The 27,182-nt window shown below is 41.4% G+C and overlaps 1 protein-coding gene across 16 annotated transcripts in view; it reads right to left on the reverse strand.

The window, feature by feature from the left end:
- Positions 1–27,182, reverse strand: part of si:ch211-285f17.1 (sickle tail protein homolog) — a 120,688-nt gene that overhangs the window by 20,211 nt on the left and 73,295 nt on the right. For 11 of the 16 annotated variants that reach the window (XM_006795081.3, XM_035909604.2, XM_035909603.2 and 8 more), the window contains exons 2-5: positions 26,565–26,851; positions 7,046–7,241; positions 3,805–4,003; positions 2,415–2,508 (exon numbers count right to left, since the gene is read on the reverse strand). In XM_006795081.3, coding sequence (XP_006795144.2) covers positions 2,415–2,508; positions 3,805–4,003; positions 7,046–7,241; positions 26,565–26,851 — 776 coding nt within the window. Of the gene's footprint in view, positions 1–2,414; positions 2,509–3,804; positions 4,004–7,045; positions 7,242–8,400; positions 8,482–15,376; positions 15,481–24,463; positions 24,768–26,564; positions 26,852–27,182 lie in introns of those variants that run through there. The other 5 variants (XM_087846185.1, XM_087846184.1, XM_035909608.2 and 2 more) reach the window with 4 other exon arrangements.

The raw sequence follows: 27,182 nt of genomic DNA on the forward strand, positions 1-27,182 counted from the left end.
TCCCTACAGTACAGAGATCTCCCTGCTTTGTGACAAAACAAAGAAGTAGAAGCTCGAAAAACAAGCGCACGCGAAACCATATCAGGCAAAAAATATGCAATTTATCTCCCAGACCTTTTTTTTCCTCCTTTCTCCATCATTCTCTTAAGCTTCCAATTATGAGAGCGGCATGTCTAGTAGGAGTTAACAAAAGTTGCCTCAATCTCTTGGCCTGTCAGAGTTGGAGCGAGTTTCCCGACTAATTCACAGACTTTTCAGAGCCTCACAGCGAACAAAGCAGGCCAGATAAAGAAGAGTCGAGCTGCAATGTTCATGAAGAAAGTTGTAAATATTTAAAGAGCTGATCGAATGGCTGAGTGTACTATGCGGATGTGCTGTAGGGTACTAAATGGTGTTGGTGAAAGAAAACACTAATTAATTGTAAGTTGATACAAGATGAGCTGTCATCTTTTTTTGGACAAAGACAAAAGAAAAAATGGTGGATTGTTCTTAGGAGAGCAAATCAGAGGTTAGCTAATAACTCAGCTACTGTTTCCAAAACATCCCCTCAACTGGTGTGTACATACGGTCTCTGTCGACAGCCACTATTGACTATACTGTATGAATACAAAGCAAAGCTTGAGGCACTATCCCATACATATATAAATATATGTATTGGTAAAGATTAATGAGTCAAACTTTTGAAATGGAATTGCAGGAGAGTTATTTGACCGCCTGAAGTTTATCAAGTTCCGTGTCCATTCCTGTGTACATCTATCTACCTCGTATTATTGCAGCAGTTGTTTTTATAACCAGAGACAGCTCTATGTAAGTTTCGCTTGCCAGACATTTTCAAATCGATAGCCGAGATGACTGCAGATCTCAATTTGAATCAGATCTGAGGCCTGGCATCCCTGCAAGGCGAGGGCATTCTCTGCGGCCCAAACACATGTGTGGTGCACCTTCAGTGAAACACTGTTTGAACAGGTGCTAATTAAGCCCTAGCGACACCCTTTTTTTCCTTTGTGCGGCCAATTTTCTATTTCCTCAATAAAAGAGGTTGAATGTTTAACACTGCCAAGAATAGAGAGGCTGATAAATAATAAGTTGAAAACTGTGTTGAGTGTTAGAGCTTTTCAATATGATTGTAAAGGAAGGGAAGTTTGCCAACAGCTTAACAGCTTGCTTGATGCGCAGCACGTTCATCAACCTCTGTTGTTGTATTTAAATAAAGCGACTTGACTGCAACAGAAGCAAACTCTTGAGTGGGAATCAATAAATGGCATTTTAGGTAGTTTTCTGTGGTGTTTACACTTAAAACACCACCCCACAGCCATCCTCTGTATCTGGGTCAGCTGCTGCTGGGTTAAAAAATGACAGCAACAATCTTTTTCTTTTACTTTATGTTAGCATTGCACTGTGTTTGCATAGGAACCTTTAAGAAGTTGCTTCATACATTTCAGTTCATCGAGTTCCAAGCTCTCTTTTTTTTTAACACCTGCAGTTTCGACGAGAACCAAAATTTTAACAACAGCAAAAAAAAAAAGAAGTTGGGGAAAAACTTCTCTACACAATTGGAGTTTTTCTGCTGATGTACTTTGAAACTTTTAAGCTCTCAAAGTAAGATTCCCCTTTTCACTTTTTCAGTATCTTATTTAGCCATCTTTTTTTTTTTTTTTGAAGAGCCGTCTTTTATTCGCCTCCCTTTGAAGGACCCGATTGGAGAAAGTCAGCAACTTGCCTGTCAGCAGCGAAGAATAAAAAAGAATTTCTGCAGCACCTCAATGTCACTGTGGCATCTGAATGAAGAGCTCTTAAAACCATCACCTTAGCTGCCTCATCACTCCTTTAAACTTAACCAATTTCACTTTAAACTTAGGTGACCATACGCAGCACTGCATGTAGTGTTAGTATAGCGGGGGTTAATATTTAAAGCAATGCAATTGTGCCAAAATGCTAACTGTAACTGGCAGACGGACAAAGCGAGGACAGATGACTGGTCAGGGCAGATTAGAGGAGCGGATCTGAGGAGGAACAGTAGGCGAAAAAAAGGCTCTTTGGGGGTTTTAGTTTGTTACATCAGCAGGAAATAAACAAGATAGAATCAGAATAAAAGAAAAGAGATTAGAGCAGATATTGGGAGGAAGAATTCAGAGAGGAAATAGTCCTGAGAGCTGAGTCCAATTGCCCCTTAAACAAGTCGCACCGGAGCGTGTAGAGGACGGCCAAACGCAGGACCCTGGGAGAACAATACAAGACCCCCTCTGAAGAGATTAACAAGAGGCAGGGGGACATTCCTTCCCTTTACTGCATACAAGATGTGAGAAACCGGAGACCCGGCTCGCTATTCTATCTGCAGCAAATCTTTTCTCTACTCAGCTGCCGCTTTTAATGAGACTATTTCACTGCTGTGCTATGGACAGTAAAGTACTCACCCTGACATCGCCATTGGTAGGTCGGGGTCCATGGTTGAATGCCTGTGCTGGATCTTTGTGGTAAACCTTCAGGCAGGAGTGGTCTGTGATGTTCCTGTAGGAGGAAGAGGTGCTCAGTGGTAAGAATTTAGCCCAGATTTCGCCATCAGACAGCGGCCGATCCTGCCTCAGTCGGGTTCTCTGTAACAGCCCCACCAAGGGCACATACCCCGACAGAGGCTCTGACTGTTCGCTATTATCCGACATTCCCTCTAAATATTAAAAATCCATAAAAATATTAACTAATACTATCTTGCTACATGAACTGAGAGCACACCTGCTGTTTCATGTCCTGGGCTCAATTTAACTATGGCATTATGGTCGCTCGTACAGCCCTTAAGCTATGACGAGACAATTTTTTTTTACAGCCCTGATAAAATATTACTCACAAAGTACACATTGCACTTGAGCAGGAGCTCTGCAGGCAAAGGGCAAAGTTCGTGTGCCTTCAAGAGTAAAGCCTTTCCTTCTGAAAAACAACTACAACAAATGGCTGCCTACTTTCTCAGAAGACAGAATCTGCTGTATTACTCATAAGGCATGCAGGTGAATATCAAAGTAGGATAGTACTGGTATGTATGTTTATAAATGAAGCACACAATGCTTTTGCTTTTAAAATGAAAAAAAAAAAGCAAATATTTCTTAAAGATTTGCAAAGTCTAATTTTTTCATTAAGACTGGCAACAACCACCAGGAAAGGTATCAAAGTCAGCTAAAAGTAAACCTTAGTTTGTTTACAGTTCATGCTCTTTTTTTTTTAACTTTCTCTTTAACATTGAAGGAAAGTGGAAGTGAGCCCATTTCCTGACCAGTGACATTTCCTGTTCAGGCAGAGCTGAAGAAGGAAGAGGATGGAAAGTGTTCACAGTGGGTAAATGGAAATAGGTCTATCCGATATCCTCACATTGTTCCATAATAATGTTTGTACAGGATCAACATTGCATCTGACCAATCACATTGTTATGATGTCATAGCTTTGTGACTTGGGGAAGAAAACTGCCGATGTCCACTCAGGAAAAACATCCAAAAAGGGGGGCGGTTAGGGTCAGGGTTAGGTTTGAGGGTTAGGCTGTGTCGTGGTTTGGGTTAGGGTTACGGGACTATATTTATGGTTATGGTTAAGGGGTTATGGTTTGGTGTGTTGTGTGACGCTGTTTCCATGTCCTAAAACTTTGACATCACGTGTGATTGGTCACTTGCAACATTAGTTATATCGATCCAAGAGCAACACCAACACGACAATATCAGATCGACCTAAGGAAATAATAAACACAGTATGCGATGCCAAATACATGCTCCCGATCCGTTTCTGTTACCATGTTTATCACACGCAAACACAGTGCATCTTTACCTGACATCAGCAAGTTCGTAATACACGTTCCTCATGTCGTCTTTGACGTACACGGCAACACTGGGTGACTCCAACATCTTCATGTTGAGCTGCTGCGGGAAGGCACTGACAAAGAGAGCTCTGATTGTGTCGATGCTGGTGATCTCATTGGGCATGCGAATCTGTTTGGTCTCGTCTCCGTACTGCAGGTACAGCACACCTAAAGGCAGGAAGCAGGGAGACTAGGTGATTAGTCCTTTCAAATGTTTCCCGTGACTAAGACAGCCCTATTTGAATTCTATAACTTGCATTAGCAGTGACGCATTGTTTCACTCCCATATGTTTTCTAAAGGCCTGAAGAATTTCAGCCCTGCATGCAGTGTTAATCTGTCAAGACAAATAGAACATTTCACGCAGCTCACTGACATTGTGTCGGTGTTATTTCAATTATAAACCAGTGGTCTGCTTTTACTGTTGAGCTACTGTATAGAGTACTGACTGTGCAAAGAATGCTCAATATATAGCAGTAAAATCTTATGTTATTTCACGTTAGTGCAGTAAACAATGCCAAAACTGTGGTGGTTAAACAAAAAGGGACGCTTGTAGAAGTTTGGGTTGGTTTAAAAACCCTTCAATGGTGAAAAAAATAAAATTAAAAAAAAATATCTAACAGCATAATTCCAGCCTTGTAAAAAGAGTTGGCAAGGGCCCATGTGACACGTCTGGTCATGGCCGCTCAGTGCAGATTACTGGCCAGACTCAAATTTTCAAAAGTTCCCGGTGGTTTTTTTCTTCTTTTTTTTTTGTTTTGGTGCAATTTGGATCAACTCCTGCACAGTCCCGAACGGATAAGAGAGCCATTATTTTTGCCCCTGAATTGGGCTTCAGCATTTATTCTCAGTTGAACTGTGGCTTGGAAAGCATCAAAAACAAAAGTGCATGAATGTAATCATGTTGTGTGCAGGTTTTTGCTAAATATTTGTAATGCGCTACGCTGAAGCTTTTGCTTATCACTTGCACAGGATAAATTATTTGGTACAGGCAGTGAGCTTGGGGGTGAGGTCAGAAAGAGAGGACAAAACTAGGGGTGGATCAGTACAAGTTGTGCATCAAACAGACCAAAGCTTGAACCTCTGAACCCTGGGTGTGGCATTTGTACTGTGCTTTAGAAAAACAGATGGCTCTTGAACAAAATTTATGGACACGCCTACAGAGCAGTTGTATAAACAGTGCTGGGGGGGAGGACAGAAAAAAAAACATTTCTTCTTTCAATCTGCGATTCATTACCTCAAACGGCTTTGTGCTGATCTTCACAGGCAATCAGTGGCAACAATAGAACGTAATGAAATGATCAAAGCAGTTCCATCAGCTCGTGTTGTTGTTTTGCTCATATTTCATAAGAAATCATCCAAAATGTCACATTTCATTAGCTGCAGAGGCAAAATTGTCACTTGTGCATTTGTGCACTGGAAATAACTTGCTTTAAGGAGAGGAGGGTTTGGTTTTACTTGGTGTAACCCCATAAAAGGAGCTAGCCAGTAAAAGCTACCAGATGTTGGTGAAATATTATACAAGATCCTACATGCACCACGAGACAGAGTGAGACAGAGAGTGAGAGAGAGAGAGAGAGAGGGCAAATCCAGGAAATAAAATTGCTGAGTCTATCCGTTGCTTTCTCTCTCTGGTCTGTCTGGGTTCCTGTGTTGGAAAAACTTAACAAAGTGCCCATTTGCAGAATAAATTCATCTTTCCCCTGAGAGCTGTTACGTTAACGGCCGTGTAGTTTTCATCCAGATGTTCGAAATAGGGCGAAAGCATTTGATGACAAAGCACCATTGATTGAGATTGCATCGTGCACACCTCTGTACTTTAAAGTTACTCTTATTTGCTATGACAAAGTTGAATAGCTCAGTTTTAACAGCTGCATTCCTGAGCACCTGGTTTCACTGAGGACTGGAAACAAATAGCTAGTGGGTTTTTCTGACCAAATGGGCACAGTTTTTCCACATCTCTCCAGTAAGACACAAAAGTCTAAAACAAATAAAGTCTAGAAATATATGCTCATCGCAGCGATTGAAATGCAGCGAAAAGGCAGACGACTATAATGCACCCGCAAAATAAAGACTTTGAAATTCAATACACTTGATGCCACACTTAAGGATGAATTTGATACTCACGTTTAAAGGTTTTAAGGAATCCCTGTTTTTCTGCTCGCGGTTAAGATGCTCTCAAAAAGCCAGAAGATACTACACCAAAAAGATACTTAAAAGTCCCAAATGTCCGCTGGGACCAAGCGAAGCGTGTGCCTGTCTGTTTGTGTGTGTGCATGTGTGTGAGAGGCAGTGGTGGGAGGGACAGTGTTGTGAAGTGGTGCACCCCACCTCCCCCCTTTTTTCCTCCTCCCCTTTTTCCTCACACCATAACCCCCCACTGCCTTAACACTCTGTCTTGATGTTTTGGATAGAAAGACAGAGAATGATGGGACATGTGTACGTGCATGTGTAGAAAAACTTTTCAGAAAAAGCAAGAGGCACTACTGGCACGGGAAAGGAATACGACACCCTGCAGTTTCATTCATTTTCACTTTGGTCAAAAGTCTCTCAGACGCTTTCCTATTATCCCGTGGCAGACGCCTCGCCGAGTTGTGAGCTGCGCTGACGCTACACTTTGTTTGGAGAGTTTTCTAAGACTTTGCATCCCTCTCAGCCAAACGCAGCCACCTAATTCTGCACAGCTCTGAGCCTTTGCTGCATATGTATGCAAATGTAGCACCGTGCACGTTGATAAGACGACCCGTTTCTAATCCTGTCAATACCACGATGGCACACTGTGGATGCTTTTCTCCTATCTTTCACTACAGAAGAAATGAATACTAATTAGAACAAAACTGTGCGCTCAGGTTGAGAAAGGAGGAAGGGTGGAGACTAGCAGACGGATGGAGTGAGAGGAACCGATTTGGACTTTTAGTGAAACAATGACATCATACTGTGGTTAGGAGCTATTACAAAGAGTTCTTGAGTTATGCCAAGGTTATGCTAAAAGAACGTGTCAAACATTACTAATGCTAGTTAATGCTATGAGTCTTTAACAGGGCAGATACAGGAACTTCCTTATAGCAAATTTATTTGGGGATTTTGAAATAGAGCATTACAAGATTGTCAACTGAAGCCTTTCGTGATCAAGCCTAATCCAGGGAGAAAGGTATTTTCTCAAACTAACAGAACTGCCATCAACCCAAAAACGAATATAACATCCAGCATACCTAGTGAGCGGTCCTTTGTCTGATTGGCCGATCGCACAACAGGCAGGCTGGCACGAACCCGGCTGCCACGGGTGAAGTTTGTGGGCGCTTCAGCCTCAGACATGGTGTCCAATGATTCCAGGGAGGCTAAGGACAGGTGGTCGACCTGGTCGCCGATACTGTGCTGGGTGCTGGCGCCGTGCTTTGGGCTTCTGCTCTGAAATGGGAGCACATGGAAACAACACCGTAAGACCAATACCCTGTACACAAGTGTACACAAGATGATACTTTTTCATGCTTTCGTATTACATTCTCTCAAGGACACAACAAAAAAATTTATTTTTTTCACAGTATAAGAAACTTCTTTGAGTTATCATGCATTTAGTGGAGCAGAAATAACACTTCCTGACAATGTCAGGTGTGCTGTGAGTCACACGCATTCTTTGCAAAGCGAGAAAAAGAAATCTTTGATGGTGACTTTGACTTTGACTGCAGCAACAAACAAAAAACTATGAGTCTACTCATGCAAATGTGCAACAAAGTGTTAATACAGTGTGTGACTTACACATGTTAACACACTCAAAACCTTTCTGCACTATTCCACAAGTTCCTCATAGCCCTGAAAGTTACCAAACGTGAGGACATTTTTAATTGCACTACAGGATCTTCTGCTGCTATTAAATACACACCCACAGGTATGCATGGTTACTAAAAGTACCAACATCCGAAAGGAGTTCAAAGAGATTCCTAAAATGTTGTTCCAGAAAGAGAAATTTCTACTAACCACTGATTAAACATCAGGACTTGTGTCATCAAAACGTGAAGATCAGTTCACTTCTCTGTAATCATATCTGCATGGCGTGGCATCCTCGAGCTAGGGATACAATAAGAAGATCTGTGACCTGACTCCTGAGCCCACTGAGCTATTGTGCGGTGAGGTAAGGTGAGCTCCACCTCAGGGGGGAAAACTCTGAACACTGGGCTCTTTATGAAATTGCTCCCCTTTCTGGCATCAAAAATGGTGATGTAAAGCCATAGCAGATGAAGACACAGGACTACCAGGCCAGGTCCTTTGGGTTATCTTGAACAAGCCAGCCTGCACATGCTGCCATTATCTCACACTCATACTCGCAAGGGCAAATAAAGAATGTAAGCATATTAATATAAGTGCAGTTGACATTTATAGCCAGATGTAGTTTAGCCTGACAGCCAAGGCTGGCTGCCAGAGACAGGGAAGACACTGATAGACAAGGGGGCACTTGGTTTTAGGAACATGGTCACAAAGCAGATGTTAGCGAGTGTGCGAACATGGTCACACAAACACACACTCTGACAACACTGCAGTATGATGCAGATAAGATAAAAAGCTGACTAACTCTGTGGGGCAATTGGATTTTCATCAAATACCTCTGAATGTCAAGCTCAGAGTGAAGGGAGGAGAGCATGGCCTGTAAAGACTGATGGAAGAAAAAAAGAGGAGAGGAGAAAACAAAAAAGCAAAAAGCTTAGAAATGCCAGTGGGAGGTTGAAATGGAAAAGAAATGTTCATCCGACAAAACAGAAGAACCATGGAAACGAATTAATGTCGACGGCAGGCCATAGAACAGAGGAGTGAGGCTAAGTGCAAAGTCAGCCTAAGTGCAAAAGTTAAACATAGTCTAAAAAGTTAGATTGTATTTAGTTTAAATCATCACTTTTTATATGCTTACGTTTGTTAAAATTAGCACTGACATGATAATCCTACAAATCCTACCTCTTAAAAATGTCTACAATAACATTAATTGCAGCCATTTATACAATGCCATATCCTTTAAAAAAAAAAGACCATTTAGGTTCATCAAACTTCACATCCCTGTGTGATGTTTGCTGAGTCAGTATGGAAGCATTTTTCTGAAGTACCGTCACAGCAGCTGGGCAAATTGGTGAGCCGCAACTCAACTTTTATAATTCCATTAAAATATGCTTATACTGCAGGACTCAGAGATTTAAAGTAATGAATAAAAATGTACTCTTATTTTGTTAATACATGACGATAGCCACTTAAATAATAATAATAATAATAATAATAATAATAAAAAAAGAGAGAGGTGACACACAGTTGGGCTGTCACCTGAATCCAGTCATGTGTCTGGAATTTAATCTGACCACTGAATGATACATGACCTTATTCACTGTTGGTGGCCCTCCCACACTGCTTCTCATATGCTACTGTGTCACCCCTGGGAGTGTTGAATCATTTTGGTTTCTTCCATCACCTGTAGGTAGTAATTATGTCAAAACGGTCTGGCAGTGTAATCCAGTGTTTTCTAAAAATACTGAAGTGGAGAAAGCGGCAGCCACATTCAGACTTTAACTTTAAGTTCCCTTAAGGATTACATTTCTGAGTTTGCTGTGCGAATTGATAGCGTGGTTTCAGATGTGCTTGGCCATGAGCCTGATATCAGTAAACAAAAACTTAAATTACTCATAGTTTTGGCTGGAACTCAAAATGCAGGGGAGTAGAGGAAGATTAGATCATTTTGTTCTTTGCTGTAACTTAGTTAAGACGAGTGACTAACATACAGAGTGTTTCCTCCTTGATTGAAGGCTTTATGCTAAGCTAAGATAAGGTAAGCTAAGCTATGCTAAGCTAAACCCCTCCTGGCTTCAAATGCATATTTAATTAGAAGGTCCTTAAACTATTAATTTAAATGATAGAAAACCAAAACCATAGTTAAAGTAAGAAAATATCATTTTTGGTACTTACTGTATATATATATATAATATATATATATATATATATATATATATATATATATTTTTTTTTTTTTTAAATACAAGCACATTTAGTCATTAGCCATTCCAAACAAGCATGCTGCTAAAACAGAAGTTGCAGATTGCCTCGTGGTCAACGAGCAACTCAACACTAATAACACTACAATAACATGGTTGAATGGTGTTTTTCCTGTCTCTTAATTTTTTAGATTTTCATTTATCAACCATTATAAACGTTGGATCTGATAGACCGTCGAATATCTGCCGATAATTTCAGACCCTCAACAAATCGACCAGGCTGTGAAAGAATTACACCCTATTCAGTGACATAAACAGTATCCATGGCTCATCATAGTACTCAAGATAAGATCTTTAAACAATGGTGGCACGTTTCTTTGTTACAGCAGCAGCATTTCTTTGCAGTGACAGTAGACTACTTTGACTATGCAAAAGAAGAGACATCATTAAATTGACATCCAAAATAAATCTCATTCACATGGAGGGCATGCTTCCTTCTTTACACTAAACAGTGGATAATGCTGGGATGGCACACCCTCGATAGTACAGAATCTAAAAAAAAGAAAAGGATATTTATTGGATATGTACTCAAATTTTACTTCAAAGGGAAAGTTGTCTTATTTAAAATGTACTTTTTTTAATTTCTAGAAAATGTTACAATGGGTACAATGTGACAGTTATTGCACAGGAGAGAAAGGCTGTTAAAGCGAAAGGAGTCAAACAGAACGATGGAGAAAATTGCAAATGAGACCTTCTACCTCCCTGTGGAGAGGTGGGGTAATTAAGTTAAACCACTCCACACCATTCCACATCTGACAAATGAGGTGTCTCCTCAAAAGGTTAACAGTTTAGTTCAGATTAACTTCTCCGTCTCTTTCTCCCTCACTTGCATACGTGCATAGATTCTCAATTCAACACAAAATCTCTGTACATATCATATCGTCCTGAAGTATTTGAGCCACAGACGCTTCCTGTCCGAGCTTACCCCTTCCTGCCTTAAGGGCCAAATGTGAAAGCCACAGACCGCCCGCTGATTAGCAGTATAAAACCTGCTTCTGCCCACACATACCTATAGTACATTCCACAGCAGCAATTTCCCCTCACTGCAGTCAAAACCAAACGGCCTGTGATTCTGCTTTTTCAGCAGCGACTGCCTCTGTACACCACATTGGGTCTGACAGCTATGATGAATGTGAAACTGAGACATCAACATTAGCTCATACACAGGAACATGACAAGTCATAAACTGATGAAAATAGCCCCTTGGGAAGGAACGTGTCTAGAAAATTAAGCTCGAATCTGTCAAAGAAATCAGAAAATGTCGACTTCAACGACGGCTTGGTTGTCTGGTGCTGCAGCCAGTGTCAGCGGGCTGTTTTTCCTTTTTCTTTTTTCTTTAAAAGTAAACCTGTGTCAAATAGTCATCATGATTAGAGTATGTTAGAACAGCTCTAGAAATAACTCAGTGGAATTTGCCTCATCTAAATGCTGATGTTGTGTGGCTTAGAGCCTTTTCCTCAGGCTCTTGCTGGGAAAAAAAAGAACTGTCTTGAACACTACTTGCTGGAGCTTTATTATATTAAATGGATGTCAAAAACTGTACAGTGTGGGCAAGCAATAATTAGGCAAACAACCATGCTTGCGGAGAAAATAGATGCAAGATAAAAGTGTTTCAGTCAAACTCTGTCTGTCCCAGTGTGTGTGTGTGTGTTTGAAAGCCAAAGAAAGACGGATAAACAGAGAGACTCAGTGTGTGCATGAGTGAGTCAGGCCATTGTTCCAGAAAATCTGACCCGAACCCAGGACATCCTGCAAACATTTATGCAACAGTGCTCTGACAAACAGTATGTTGTCATGAGAAAGCAAGCGTTGGCTTGCATGTCTGCATTAACAAAATACATGTAATATTCAAACTTTATAGGTCAGTGCTCTTTATACCATGCCCCGTATACTTCACTTGATTCACTCTTCACTATAGTTCCACCTCGTGATCATGCGTGTACAGTGTGGGCGCTTTTCACTGTAACCCGTCTTGATTATTGCGATGCTACTTTCACTGCAAGGACAATGTTACATGATTTCACAAAGCAGAGCAGAATATGTTATATCACGGTCTCCCGGTCTTAGACTGACAGGTTGACATGCGGAGTTGAGCTGGGGGCGATTAAAGTAAATTACAATTGTTAAGAATAATGGCAGCCACCATCAGAGTCTTACTGTGTCATTCACTGAGATTTAAGTATAGATATGGTCCAAAAATTGCCATACACCCCACCTGCTGCCAGTCCACACAAAGCCCACTGATTGGAGCTTGACTTCTTATAGATCAACACGGTGTTATAATAGCTTAGCCTAGCTTTCACCTTAAAAACAGGGGTATTAGTCTGCTTTCCCTGTAGTCATGGTTAGGGATGGGTATCGAAAACCGGTTCTTGTTGAGAACCGGTTCCCACTGTTTCAATTCCTTGGAATTGTTTGCCATTTTTGCAAACGATTCCCTTATCAATTCCAGTCGCCCCGAATGACGTCACCACGTTGCGGAGCGTCATTTACCTGGCAGGAAACACGGCGCCTAAGCGGCTCAAACGCTCAAAAGTTTGGTTATACTTTACGAGAACGGATGACATCAGGGCAACTTGCAATACTTGAAAAGTAGATATTTTATTTAAGGGAGGAAACACTACAAATATGCAAAAGCATTTGCTCACAAAACACGCCATGACCTTAAATGAATGTCGTGTTTTTAATTCCGCTCCGGACTCATGAATCTCAACCCAGTAGCAGCAGTAACGTTTGCACGTCCTCTCCCGTTAATGCGGCAGGTAAATAATCAACTAACAGTGCATATTGTCACGGTATGCGGAGACAGGCCGTGCGGTGGTGTGTGTGATGGACCCAGGTGCGTACACAAGTGAGTAGACGGGAGTGAACTTAACAGAAAGCGAGCCTTTATTATGGCTGAAGACAAAGTGTACAAACAAAGCAGGGATAGCGTGACTAAACTAGACTATAACTAAACTGGGAAAACTAATACTGTGACAAACTAAGAAGACTCAGAGACTATGATGATCACTGCAAAGACTGACCGTGAAAACATGGAGGTGAGAACACAGACGACGCGACACTGAACACAGCAAGACTGAGGACTAAACACACACATGAGGTGATCAGGGGAAGTGGAGACACACGAGGACACAGCTGACTAGAATGAAACATAATTACAGCACAGGGGAGAGTAAACCTAAATGCAGTGAACAAAGAACACCAGACTCTTTCAAAATAAAACAGGAAACCCAGAGACATGAAGATAAATCATGACATGAACTTAACATAACCACACAGACATGAAACATGACCAGTAGACGCACAAATCAGGGAGACTGAGTACAGGGGGAGATGACAGAAACAACTAAGAAATGAAGGACTAAATAGCCACCTAGAAATTAACTAGATCAAAAATGGATACAAAAATACATAAAACTCAAACACTGGGTCACACGACCCAGCCGCGATCTGCCTTATTACAAAGCCTGCCATTACTGTGCGCTGCATTTAGGTGACCATGATGAGAGAGACAGAGTCTGGCTGGCTCAGATGCTGGCAGTTGTCGCTGCAGTCTACCGGTAGCGTCTCCTTTCAGGCCAGGATAGACGAATGTCACCGAGCAGTGACTAAGTTTGTGGTAAAAGCCTTGCACCCATTTGCCACAGCAGATGCCCCCGATTTTCGGTAAGTGAATGTGTTTAATTGTAGGCAGGACATTACTGGATATTCTTGTGTAATTGCTACAGAATAATTTATGTTATACTTTGTTATTGCTACAGAAGAATATTTATTTTATTATTTTACATTTACAATTTTTTTTCCTGGGGACCCTGTGACACCCCATTGAAGAGCCGTAGGCTGTGGATCTCTTAAGATGTCACTGTTGGTTTTGTAAGGCCATGCTATTCCTAAATTTCTATCTTGTTCAAAGAGAAGATATAAAACAAAGTTCTAAGCTAATCGACCTTAGTGTTCTCCTTTTTTAAAAAGAATCGATAAGAGAATCGATAAAGAATCGAATCGTTAAACAGAATCGAAAATGGAATCGGAATCGTTAAAATCTTATCAATACCCATCCCTAGTCATGGTGATCATTTTCCCCTTTGGGCTGCATAACATTGGAGATCTTTAAAAAAAGACACAATGCAGGTTTCACAAGCATCCCAAAAAGCCAAAGTCGACCCGTCTGTGGATGTATTAGCCTAAACAACATCCACTACCAGGGTCCGACTACAATAGTGTTCATTCACACGTCATGTCCTATGTAAACAAACACAAAGAATGCACACAGGCAACCAGAGGAACAGGTTTCATTGACTCGTTCTATACTTCCTTGCTGGACATGAAAGAATGTAAACATGAGAGTTGAGGTTGAAGCTTTAAACACAAACTCAACTGTTGTGAGCACAGCTTTCCACTTAAGATGCTAATTTGGCTCGAGCTCTGGGGAGCATAGCTAGAGCCAACTGTAATTACCTGGTCCGATCTGCATGAAAGACGACGGTGGCTCGGTGTACTGTTAACCCTTCGCTCAACTTGGTGCTATAAGCGAAATATCAGAATGAGACAGGTTGAGCGAAGGGTTAACAGTACACCGAGCCACCGTCGTCTTTCATGCAGATCGGACCTGCCGTAGTTGATACGATAGGAATGAATGTGTAGTAAAACATAATCAAGAAAAGAGTTCAACAATGGAAGCGCCAAATTGTCAGAGCTAATTAGCAAACGTGAGTCAAAAACTTAATGCCGCTGCAGTTCTACACAACTCCGAAGCATAAAGCCCCTGTCAGTCAGCTGGTCAGCTCTCAGTCTGTATGTCTGTGGACAGACCATCACCCTTTGTCTACCTTAGCCTAAATGACATTATTCCAAAATCCCCCAGTCATCCATTCCTATTCACTGCTACCGAATCCCTCCCTCCCTCCCACCTCTGATGCATTCCTCCTCTAATCCCCTCATCAAAATCCCCAGATGACCTTTCCAGAGATGGTTATATTTGTTTAATTGTTGCATTCATTTATAGCATCTACAGCTGACCATGGAAGTGTGAAAAGATAAGATCCTACTACTTAAAAAAAAAAAAGTTCCAAAAATGTATATGCAAAACAGTAACCTTGACTGTTACCATCTCATTCGTAAAATATTACACCGAAAAATCAAATATAACCACAGTGCACTGCAGGATGATTATCTCTTACACCACTTAGGACATGCTGGACAACAGCTGAGCAACACTCCCCAACTGATTTTATCTGCTCACACACAAGTGAGCCAGAGTTATCACTAGCAGACATCGCCCTCTCCACTGAATAAGCAAGGTTAAAAAAACGGCAACTCTGCGCAACCCATCGGATGTAATCGGCAATGTGTGGTCATGAAGTAGAGAACGCCAACTTCACGAGGTTGTTTCGTGTCGTATTCGTTTAGTTTGCATACAAGAATAAAAGTACAGATTTAGCTAAATGAATATGATCAAGCAAAAATCAAGTTCCACATTAGATTTAAAGAATAAATATATGTGAAGACAGCATTTACCATGGTTCAGAAATGACAGTCTTCTTCCGAAGGTGACTTCCATGTGAGACTGGAAACTCCCTGGCCTAAGGGAAACAGGGTTTCTTCCTCCAGTGTTATTTCAGCTCTCGAAGCACTCAGTACAACTGCCCTGTCCAGCTTCCTTCTCTTTCTGTTCTACCTCACAGCGGATGCCCCCCCCCCCCCCGCGCCCAGTCCAATGCACACACTCTCCCACATCCCTAACGATCCAGCAACACAATACAAACACACACAGTCCACACCAGGCAGACAGCAGGGGGAAGCCATTGTTTTTCTGTGTGCTTTTTACATTTGTGTAACACTAAGACTGTATCGGAGAGTGAAGGACATCTGCACAAGTCATGATGCTCAATATTTCTTATTTTCAGGCCATTCCAACATCTGATAAGATGTTGGAATAAGGGCGCAAAAGATCAGATTCCTGCAAACAGCTTTAAATTCCATGATGTTTCCATTTTGAGATAAAAAAGGAAAAAAACTAAATACATTTATCTTAAAACAGCAGCTTCAGCATAAACTCTCAGCCCAATCTCAGCTTCCATCGCACTGCCTGAGGGTGCGACTGAAGACAGAAAGATGACACTTGTGTCTCAAGGAGATAAGACCCTTCTCCAAGGATCTCGAGGGCTTGGCAGGCCCTTATCCAGTAGCATAAACACATGGACACACCCATGAAAATATATGTATGATCACCTTGCTGCAGTGTTTCTGGGAAAGCTTTATTGAATCTTGGGATAATTACAAAAACAATTTGTGCGTCTTTGTTAAAAAGCTTTGTTGTGCTTCAGGCCTTGCACTTGTTCAAAGCCGTTACGTAAGAAAGCAGGCCCAGACTTAAACTTAGACTGACAGATCATGTACTAGCCTTGCATGCAACGATTTGCACACATCTATAAATGTGTACATGCAAAAAATAAATAAATAAATAAATCTCCCGTTCTCACCCTCTTGTCTCTCTTACCAAACAAATACATGCAAAATATTTGCTGACAGGGCTGGAGAGACACGTTCTGTTCAGACTTGCTCTTCAATTTGACTTTATCAACAGAAAGACAGGTTTCGTAGTTCCCAACCCTTGGAGCATCCCAAAATAACACAAAAGCAACAGAGTATTCCTTCATGGCCAAAAACCACATCCACGTCCTGGGCTGTCAACACAGAGCGTCTCTCTCTCTGGGGGGAAAATAAAGGACTTTCCAGGTCTAATTTAAGCCACCTTGTGTGTATATCTGGGCATCAGAGGATGCGTGTGTGTGTGTAGCTCTGTGGTCAACATGACAAAGAGGGTTTTCTTCTCTTTAGGGCACTTTTAATCCTGTATCCTCTATGATGTCACACACACTGTATAATCGAATAGAAACAAGGCAGCATAATTTGATTTTCTTCCACCTCACCTTTTTTGATTACCAGGAACAGGCCATTTTTTCTGGTTCTAAGTCACAGTATTTTGTCAAGTGTCAAGTCTCCTTCTACTCCCATGAAAGCAAGCCTGATAATGGCTTTGCTATTCGTGCCTAATTAACAAGTCACCAAAGACCACACAGCTCCTCCACCGAACCTAAGATTTATTATACCCGCTCTCCCAGAGGAGAGCTTTTTGGTGTGTCTGTGTGTTTGTGTGCACAGACAGACAAAGAAGACAGATAATCACTAATAGGTTGAACTTTTCAGTAAGCCTGATCCACATTAGTTTTCACTGTCTTCCCCCTCCTCACCAAGGACTGACCGTAGCATACAGTGTCTGTTATCCACTTCTAATTCCAGCGTCTTACTGCTGAGCTGCAAATGAGACCAAAAAGTAGCTATTCACACAAATAAATAGACACAAAATGCTGGCCTATGAGCTTGAGGTTACGCAATTGCTATGTGAGATTCCAGTCCTCTTCTTCAACGGAGAGCAGTGGAAATTAAAGCTTAAGGTGCTAAGTCACCATCATGTTTCCACTCTATGACACACTTGTTTTGTTGACTGTCATGTTAGCACTAACTGCAATGTGTTAAACAGCCCGCTAAACACAATGTAGCACGGGCTGAGTTGCACGACTGTGTGAAGGGTTGTATAAACACGAACCAAAGCTAAGGTAAAGAACTGAATCTGTAGCACACGCTCTACTTCTGTCAAACTGGCTAATTTATTAATTCCAGTATCTGCCCATACTTGCCTGCTATACACTACTCTACATTCCAGGTGTTCCCTATCTTCTTTATCATCTTGTTTAGCAACAGTAAAACCTGTGTGAACCTTTGCATCTATACCGACTTCGACTAGTGTTGCTGCACTGCTCTCCTCTGTGCACCTAACACTGCATTGCCTTTATCTTCAGTGAGAAGGGCCAAGTGGAAATAAATGCAGGAGATCAAAATGAAGTTTGAACCAGATGCTCAGAACTGGTCCTGTCAGTGGTAAAAATCCTCCCGGTGTGCCTTTTGAAGTCAGGCTCATACCTTTGGCCTAAGGTGGAGTCCAGATGCTGGGCTGCATGCAAAGGCTTGCAAAAGAAGGGCACAAAAAAGGGGGGGAAAAAACCAAAATTATGGGAAAAACAGCCCCTTTTGCTTAGTTATGATGTTTGGAATGTATTGGCCTATATATAAGAACAGTAACAATTTATGATATAAAGTAATATTGCTTATTTTATATTGTAGTGTTGGGATGGTTTTCAAAATCCATTTCAATGGATAATACATGCCCTTACTTGTAATTTGAAGTGTATTATGTTAAGATTGCTCAGAGTGAGTAATGCCTTTACTTTAACTTTGTGTTAAACTAACATTGCATTGAGCGTAACACTGTAAATGAATCTGGCATTTACTCAGGATTCTACCCAAAGCGAAACTGAGCCCAGGAGTCTGTCTGATGAAAATGTTTTATCTAGCAAATACATTTTTCCTTGACCTTTTATTTTTCTACAGCATCAAGTTAGAATGAAAACTAGTAAACAAGATAAAAAGTAGATTGAATTTACACTCTTTTTAGAACATTTTCTTGTCGACTCGACTTGCAACTTTACCTCTTAAAACAGAGAAGCACTACAAAGGCAGCTTTTACCTTCTTTGTTTTCCTACAGCATGAAAGAGGTAAAAAATAAAGAAATAAAAAATAATCTGCAATGCTAAATAGAGGAGGGAGGCTAGCTTGCACACTAAAGGTTTGTAGTTCTCAGATGGCTGTTTCAAAGTTTCTAGACTTATTTTGAGGAAGGAGAAATAATATTAGGGAAAAAACCTTCCACATCAGGCGTGTTGTTGTGGACCGTTCGTTAGTCAAATAGTGGTGATGTTAATGCTCATGTGTTGACCAGCAGGTGTATACAGTAGCAAGCTCATTTGGCAATTTTAACACCAAGTAAGCTAAAGCAACTAAAATACGACTATTTTTAAGTTTTAAAATAATACAGGCAGACATTTAATTGTACCATCTAATTACACTAAATATCTTACCCGACATTCCTTCTCATTTAAAGTTAAGGTTTCTTAAATTCAGATTGTTTCACCTCACATCCTTCTTTTTTATTTCCAGCACACCTTAAATTTTTAAAGTTGCTCTAAAATAATAATGATTCTAACTTTGGAGTTTTAAAGGAAAAGATGCGATGCAAATTTTGTGAGTGGCTTTACTGCAAGCCATATTTTTATATTATTACTACTAATATTGAAGAATTAAAACTGCACTGCAGAGTTCGCTGGATGTAATCAATGGGTCCTGCTTTGAACTTACCACACTTGCGAATCTCTAATTATTCAAGACCTCGCAGAAACCTTTTTGTTCTATGAATATATGTAAATACAATTTAAAAAAGACAGAGCAGAAAGTTTGATTTTTAGCACGACCACATATGATATGAAAACACTGACTGCTGTAATTTAACATTATTGGCAGGGACAGTGTTAATAATAATGAAGTCAGTGCTAAGTAAGATAAGGCTAGCATGGCGTTGAGTCCCTTCTCCTGTACACAGAGTCCCTACAGGAGCAGCCTTGCTTGTTATCTCTGCAACATAGTGGCGCTGACAGGGTAGCATTCCATTTTAATAAAGCTGCAAGTTTAAAGACAAAAGTTTGCAAGTTTGGACAAAAAGTCAGCAGGGCCAATAAAGGATGGAATCCCCATACCACCAAATGACCAAGAGCTTGTTATTTCATACCAGAGGTACATGAATGTGCAAAGTTGACAGGTCAAGCATGCTTATAAAAAGGACCCTCAGAGATACTGTGCTCATCTTTAAGCAATCTTAAACAGCAAAAGGTGGATTAGAAAATGATCAGGGAATCCATTAAGATTGCTGAATACAACTAATTAATATGGGACCCATCGTATATCAAACTGTGCTTTACTCAAATGTCTAATCACCCTTTCCTGAACATTGTAGCTTAGTTATTAGGGTTTGTAAGAGGGCAGTGATGTTAATGAAATAATATAAGCAGTTACTCTCATGTAAGGCTCCTTGGGCTCCGACCGCTGTATTAGAAATGCTCCTGAGTGTTAACAAAGGAATGTAAGGGCGTGAGCTTAAACGTGTCCCATACATCAGACTGTTGCAGATCCTTGTAGTAACTACCTGTACGTTAAGCCAACAATGCATCTGAAGATAACTGCTGATGTGTGACTTTAAGAAGGGCTAATACGGCTCCGAAGAAAAGACTGAAAAGAGCTCAGACCTGATTAGCTGGTCTGATTAACACACTGCCATTGCATTTGAGACAGTGTGCAAAATTCTGTCTGGCTTCACTCATTATCAGCAGTGATCAGTGGCAGGTTCATCAGGGCCCTCTGTCAGAGCAGCTTAACCGCCCCCCACCCCAAACCCCCAACGACACTCGGGATTAGACACAGCCGTGGCGCCACTCTTTAGACCACTTGTCCTCTCGGTTGGGGTGCTGCGTCCCCCCCCCGCCACGTGACCCCGGTTAATTGGCAGGTCAGTCCCTGTCCGTCATTAACCTTGCGGTTCTTGTTTGTGTTACCGAAGGCAGCTCTCAAAGTGTTACTTCATGCAGAGGTGGCAGATGCTATTAAAAAGCCATCCAGAGCCATTTCCAGGGTTTGATAATTAAAAACAGATGTTCTGCCGCAGACCTGCAGGACACACCGACTCTTTGTGTGGTTTCAGATGCAAGGTGCAGCACAGGGAGTGTCTTGTGAAAAGACATCCGTGGGTTTAAATATTTCAGCATGCAACACCTGAATGTGCGCACGGTGATGTCCCAGTCACTGCACGACTATTGTGCCAGAAGGGACAATGACAAATGATCTTTTCTTGTGTGGGCAGATTACTTAAAATCAGGAACAACACTCCCCCCAAGACTAGCTCTGCTACTTCTTCTTCTGTTTTTTTCCTCTTTTCTCTGATCATGGTCACATCTCTCTCAGGGAGTCTATGCATGTTTGAAGCATTTATCTAGCTGACCTTGGCTTCAGGGAGCAAGAGTGTAGCAGGGCCACACAGAGAAAAGTATGTGCCTAAATGTTGCAATGCCTCATAAAGACTCAAGAGAAGTGCTTACAGTGTATTTTCTCTATGTATACTTGAGTGTATTTAAGCAGCTGAGTTCAACATGGATTGCTGAGCTGCCATCTTATAGACACTGAAATTGTTAGTAGAAATCATATTTTGTATTAATTATTAGTGTCAATGTTATGGATTTTGGACTCTGGGTTTTTCCATTTTGGACTTTTGAATTGTTCTTTATGATTTAATGCTCCATTGGCTTCTGAGATTGATTATTCTTGATCACTGTCTTTACTCTTGAGTTCTTGGTATCAGTGAATTGTTTTCAGTTAATATTTTGCTTAGGGATTAGTTTTGCTATTTTTTATGTTTTTATTGTGGTAGTCTTTTGTTTTTAGTATCTTGTTTCGCTTCCCCTGTCTCGTCATTGTGGATTTGTTTCAGCTGTGTCTCTTACCCTGGCGTTTCCCATCTCCCTGGTTTCCTCACGTGTTTATTTATAGCCTCGGTCTGTCTTAGATCACTGTCGCGTCTTACTGTTTATTTTCCTGCACGCCTGCCTGCAAGTCTTTCCCCATTTAATTTATGGATGTTGTTTTCTGCCTATTGCAGTTATTCTTCTTTACCTGAATAAAAGCTTGACTTTTGTTCATTTACCCCAGTCTAAAGAATCTGCATTCGGGTCCACCTTCACACCAATACATGACAAATGGATTAAAAAGAGGCTTAGACATAGCATGATGTTTCACATGTGTTGCAGTGTTGACCGACTGGATGACTACATCAGCTACCTGTGTTTGGGTAGCTGATAGAGTCCACTGTTGGTTGTAATACAAGGGTGGGCAATTCCAGGCCCCAAGGGCCAGTGTCCTGCAGGTTTTAGATCTCACCTTGGGTCAACACACCTGAATCACATGATTAGTTCATTACCAGGCCTCTGGAGAACTTCAGGACATGTTGAGGAGCTAATTTAGCCATTTAAATCAGCTGTGTTGGTTCAAGGACACATCTAAAACCTGCAGGGACACTGGCCCTCGAGGGCTGGAGTTGCCCACCCCTGTTGTAATATATAGTGAGGCAACTTTTTGTTGTACCCCTGCGCAAATATCTTGACCGCAGGTTGGTGGACTGACAGAGACTGGTTGGAAAACTTTACCCTATCACCTACACATGCGAACATATACCCTTACATTTTATCAAACATGTGTGCCATAAATACAATACCTATGGTAATTGCACAGAACACAACATGACAATGGCACCCTGTATATTTGGTATATTTGGGTGCGTCGAGTGCCTTAAAAAGTCTTGTTTAAAAACTTTCTCTTTAATTAAAATTCATAAAACAGAACAAACTGTTCAGATCACACTCTGACCGTTCATGTTGCAGGAGAACTGCATTATGAGCATCTCCTTCCCAAAAACATTTGCCCATCTTGAAATATGTGCCCTCATAAGACATAGGCCAACAGATTATCACAGCTTGGGGGTGCAGACCTTTCTGTCTGTCTGTCTGTCTGTATGATGCCCACAGCTGCAGACAGCTGTCCTAACATGGCCGCCCCACTCTGGAGAGAAACCCGGAGCCTGGCAAGTCACAGCTCATCAAACACAGACACTGGCACACAAGCGGAAGGAGGGAATTCATTGTGTGTGTGTGTTCGTGACCAGTCGAGCAGCTCGGTTTGTGCTTGTCTAGGCCCCTGGGCAGAGGGAGAGGGATGAGAGGATAGGTGGCGGTCAGGCCAACGGGATCTTATCTCATCTCCCTTGGGTGGAATCCAGGTTTTTTTGCAAACCCAATGAAGAGCAGAGGAAATTAAAACACTTCTGCTTTTGTTGCGGATTTAAAGATCACAGAAGAATCAAGAATCAAGGGATCCCTTTTATAAGCATAAGGCAAGCAGTCTGTAGCTATGTGTGAGGGTATCTGTGTGATTAATCCTAAAAGACCGGGGTCATCACTTTTCGGGCTGACACAATATCATCTTCCTAACCTCTGGTTGACCTTGAAGCATCTCCGCCTTTGTAACTCAAACCTGCTTCTTCCTTCTGAAGCACGCATCGCCACTGATGTTGCTTTTCCTGTATGGTAGGCATGTTTGAATCTGCGTGAGAACGGTGGCAGGTCTATTTTTTTTTCCCACCCTTTCACAAGAATGTTGTTGTGGGCAAGATGACACATTTTCTGGCAGTTATTTTTTCCTTTAAATCTGAATAATTACACCCCTCAGGACACCGAATGACAAACACTTCAATAAACTTGTCATTATTTTCATTTTCTGCTGCTTCTGTTAGCAGTGACTTATTGCATTATTCTTGACATCCAGAATTGGATCATGCCAACTGCATTCTTCACTCATCTTTTTCTCATTTATCAGCGTTGAATTTATTTGGCAGGCATTGGTGCTCGAAAGCTGCCTGCTTTTTGACAGCGTCTTGTATCTTCATCCCGGACACGATGTATTCAAGACCCATCAGCGCCCGAATCCCATCCCACATGTCTGAGTAACACATATGCAGTTTCTCTCCAAAAGAAAAAAAAATAATCAATTTGAAGGTGTCACGCTTTGCAAACTGACAGTCAGCACCAGCAGATCTCTCATCTCAGTTCAGTGTTTCAGCAGCTGAGAGAAGAACTTTACAGGACATAAAACTTGACATTTTTAGAGTAACTGCATGTCACCTACAAATAAAGACAGTAAGCTCTCTGTGACTCTGGAATGACCCATAACATTTTTTTATACAAGCTCATCAAAAAACAAAAGAAACTACCATGTAACAGCATGTTTACAGGCGGCAAGCAGCAGCCTTGATTTTTTTCTGAGTAAATAACCTTCTCCAAAACCCTGAGAGATAAAGAAGAAACTGGAACTGTCCTGGCAGCCTAATCAGGGAAACAAGCCCACAGCTTTAGTCTACTCGTATTAGTGCATAAAATATTAAATGCAACATTAAAGCACGAGCCACAAAGTTTGGGAAAACACAGCAACTCTCAACAAGCTCCAATTGCGGATCTTTTTACGTATAAGCACACAGCCAAAAGAAATATAAGATGACACACAAGATCTCACACGCCTGGTCTGAATCTTCACCTCAACTCACCAGCAACGCGAAAAACAACAACAGGAACCAGCCGCGTAGCAATCACAGCTATACTGTCATATAATCATCATCACCATCATTATCACGCAGGATGCAGCACGTTATTAAGGTATAACCCCAGACGTCCGTTCACAATGGATCATTTGCTTTGCAATTATAGCTACATAAGTGGCAAAATTACGGGGATGCTGCACACGGGATTGCACATTTTGGATAATTTACACCTCAAGGCGTCGACCCAATTAAATGTGTCGATTTGTATTCTTGGGAGAGAAGGGAGAAAAAAAACTCGTGCACCAAGTTTTGCATTTGCCTCTTGGAAGTTTGCAGCACCTGACATCAGCCTGGTGCGCGCTGTCTCTGGCGCAATAGTGAAACTCCAGGGCGTTTCAGTGTGCTCATAAGAGCAACAATCCATGCATCTTTGTAGTACTTCCACGCGCACTAATATGTGAAAAGGCACTGGACGTCTAGAAAAAAAGAAACCAGTACATTTCCCGATGTATCCTACCTTTTCTTCTTCTCCCCTCTGACTGGACTCTCGTCTCCGTTGTGATAAATGTATTCCTTTGTACTTAAAAGAAAAAAAAAAAGTTTATTCTTATTCTTCCGCGGGCTTCACGTACAGAGAGCCATGCTTCCAAACAACCTCCCGGTCCATAGCCTGCACAGCATTAAGAGCGCTCCTGCACTCACACACACAGAAATCTCACACTGCCAGGATCCCAGCTCTCTCCGACAGGCACCTACAAGTAAACTGAGCCCTTCCAGCTGTGACATCACGAGTCACTATAGCAACTCTGACTCCACCCAGCCTGGAGCCAAACTTACCTGTCTATCTAAACTTCACAACAGAAGTCCTCCTTTTTATCCCCACTCGTGCGCAGGATAAAACCACCCGAATATACACTTACCCCCTCCCCTCCATTTTTCTCACCAATGAGAGTCGGTAATTGATTCGAAGGAGAAAACAATGCATGTGCACAGTGCAAGCTCACCGTATTCAGAAAGCAAACAAACCGGTTGATCAACCTGGGCAAATTCGATACCATCATTCATGACGAGTGATATTAGGCTATATATGCAAACCTACAGAGTTAATAATCAAGGCAGCGGATTGAAACTGCACCTCATGAAAAGGCATTGCTTTGCATGTGGGCTGGCCCGAAAACAGCACACACACACACACAAAATTCTTTCTTCTTTCACAATACCTTGTGCCATTTCCTGGAGCTCCCTGTGGCTTTGTGCCAGTCTCACTATTACCTCGATTGTTTTGGCTACAAAGCCAGCTAGCCTCCCCTCCATCTTTTATCTCCTCTGACCCTGAGCAAACAAACCAGATCAGGTGAGCCAAATGTCCACCTAGAGACTCCCTTTGTGCTTACGTCCTTACTGACTTCAGAAAGGTGAAGCACAAGGAGAATTTATAACCTTTAAAAGTTCCCACATAACAGTGGGAAAGGCATATTTCACACAAACGCATATTTTAATACTAACACCTGTTAATTAAATAATGGATACCAAAACAGGAAAGTATGACCCCCTGGTTTGGAGGATCCTTTTTATTCCTTCATAAAAATACAACCTCATTGCTCCACAGCAGCTGTGGGAGGGAAATGTGACAGGCAGATTTATTGGACACATTTCACATCTAACCTGCAGCAACAAAACAGGAAGGAAAGAGTTGTGCAGATAAAACTGCAGTTTATAAAGGAAGTGAAAACTATCTATTCCAAGACTGGATAAAGGCATTTTCATATCTGTTTATACCTAATTCTGTGGAAACTAGTTATTTACTTTTTGACCTAACTTGCACTATCATGTTGAATATGGTCGTGCTGTAATGAACTGAACTAAATCGCAACATTAAATACAGTCTGATTAATGCAATTCTAAAAAACAGTATTACTATCTTCTTTTAGTTCAGCTAAAATGTCCTGTATGTACTATATTGATAAGTACATAGCTATATATCACTGTACACAAATAAATTTTATATTATTACTGACAATATTTACTGCCAAGTCATGATGTATATAATTTATTCCAACATCTTTTCACTCTGCACCGCATTGCACCTGTGTACGTATCAAAATTAATATGCTATACATGTTGTGATTATCCGTTTCAATATTCTGTGAAGTACATTGAGAGCAATGAAAATAACAGAGCCCAATTCCCTGTATGTGTAGACGGACTTAGTCAGTAAAGCTGTTTGTTTGTGAAGTAGAGGAAAACGTCTTGTTCTTTAACTGTTAAGTGTGCCATCAGCAACAGCACCTACCATACAGATGAATTTAGCTCAAAACAAGGTTGAGAGAAGATTTCTTTTTAAAAAATAGGATCTGAAATGCTTGTTAATGCACTTATTTATTCCACAGATAAGAACGTATAGAAAGAAAGTATAGTGGCTCAATGCATAACACCTGTGGGGGGTTCAAACTTGGGGAAGTTGTGGCTGGCACCTTGGCCCAGGACACTAGATCTTCCCAGCATTTGAAATCTCAAGAGGTCTAGTTTTTGTTTATTTATTCATTTTTTTTATGTTCAAACCAGGTGCACCTGGTCGAACAACATAACACACGATGATCTTTCTGCAGCCTACTGACCTGTTCCCTCAGCCTTTCCTGGTGACCCATGATCGCCGAAGCATGGTGGGGGTATTTTTGCTTCAGATGCTCCAGAAAGGCCTCCCTCTTCTTGTCCATATCTGGCGGCTGCATAGCCAGAATCTCTCTGGTGCTGCGAGCTCCTCCTAAAGTGTGCCTTCGGGGGATTGTGCGGCTGCCTTTGGCGTCCCCTCTTGAAGGGGCAGTCCCATTTGGGGACGCCTGTCTGCGGCTTATGTGCTCAGCGTCCTCTGGGGACGTTACCTTTAGGTTGCTTTTGGTTTGTTCTGAGGAAGGGACGCACACACACACACACAAAGAGAAAAGGGGTCAAATGTGACGCACTCACGTTTCGACATCAAGAGCGTGTGTGTGCATGCATGTCATTCTTCCATAAGTCAAAAGTAGGGCATGTCAGTGCAAATCAGCCACCTGTAACTTTGTGAAAAGGAAATAAATAATATTCTCTCTTCCTGGTATAACAAAGTCTGTGTGTGAATATGAAGAACAAACATTTTATGCATATTTGAATGACTGTTAGCAACACTGATACACACTTCATTACATATTCATGCAGTTTTAAATTTCTGCAGTAAATCCTGGATTGAATGTGACAGA

Source organism: Neolamprologus brichardi, chromosome 9 (assembly GCF_056152115.1).
Source record: "Neolamprologus brichardi isolate AB-2024 chromosome 9, ASM5615211v1, whole genome shotgun sequence".
Taxonomy (NCBI): domain Eukaryota; kingdom Metazoa; phylum Chordata; class Actinopteri; order Cichliformes; family Cichlidae; genus Neolamprologus; species Neolamprologus brichardi.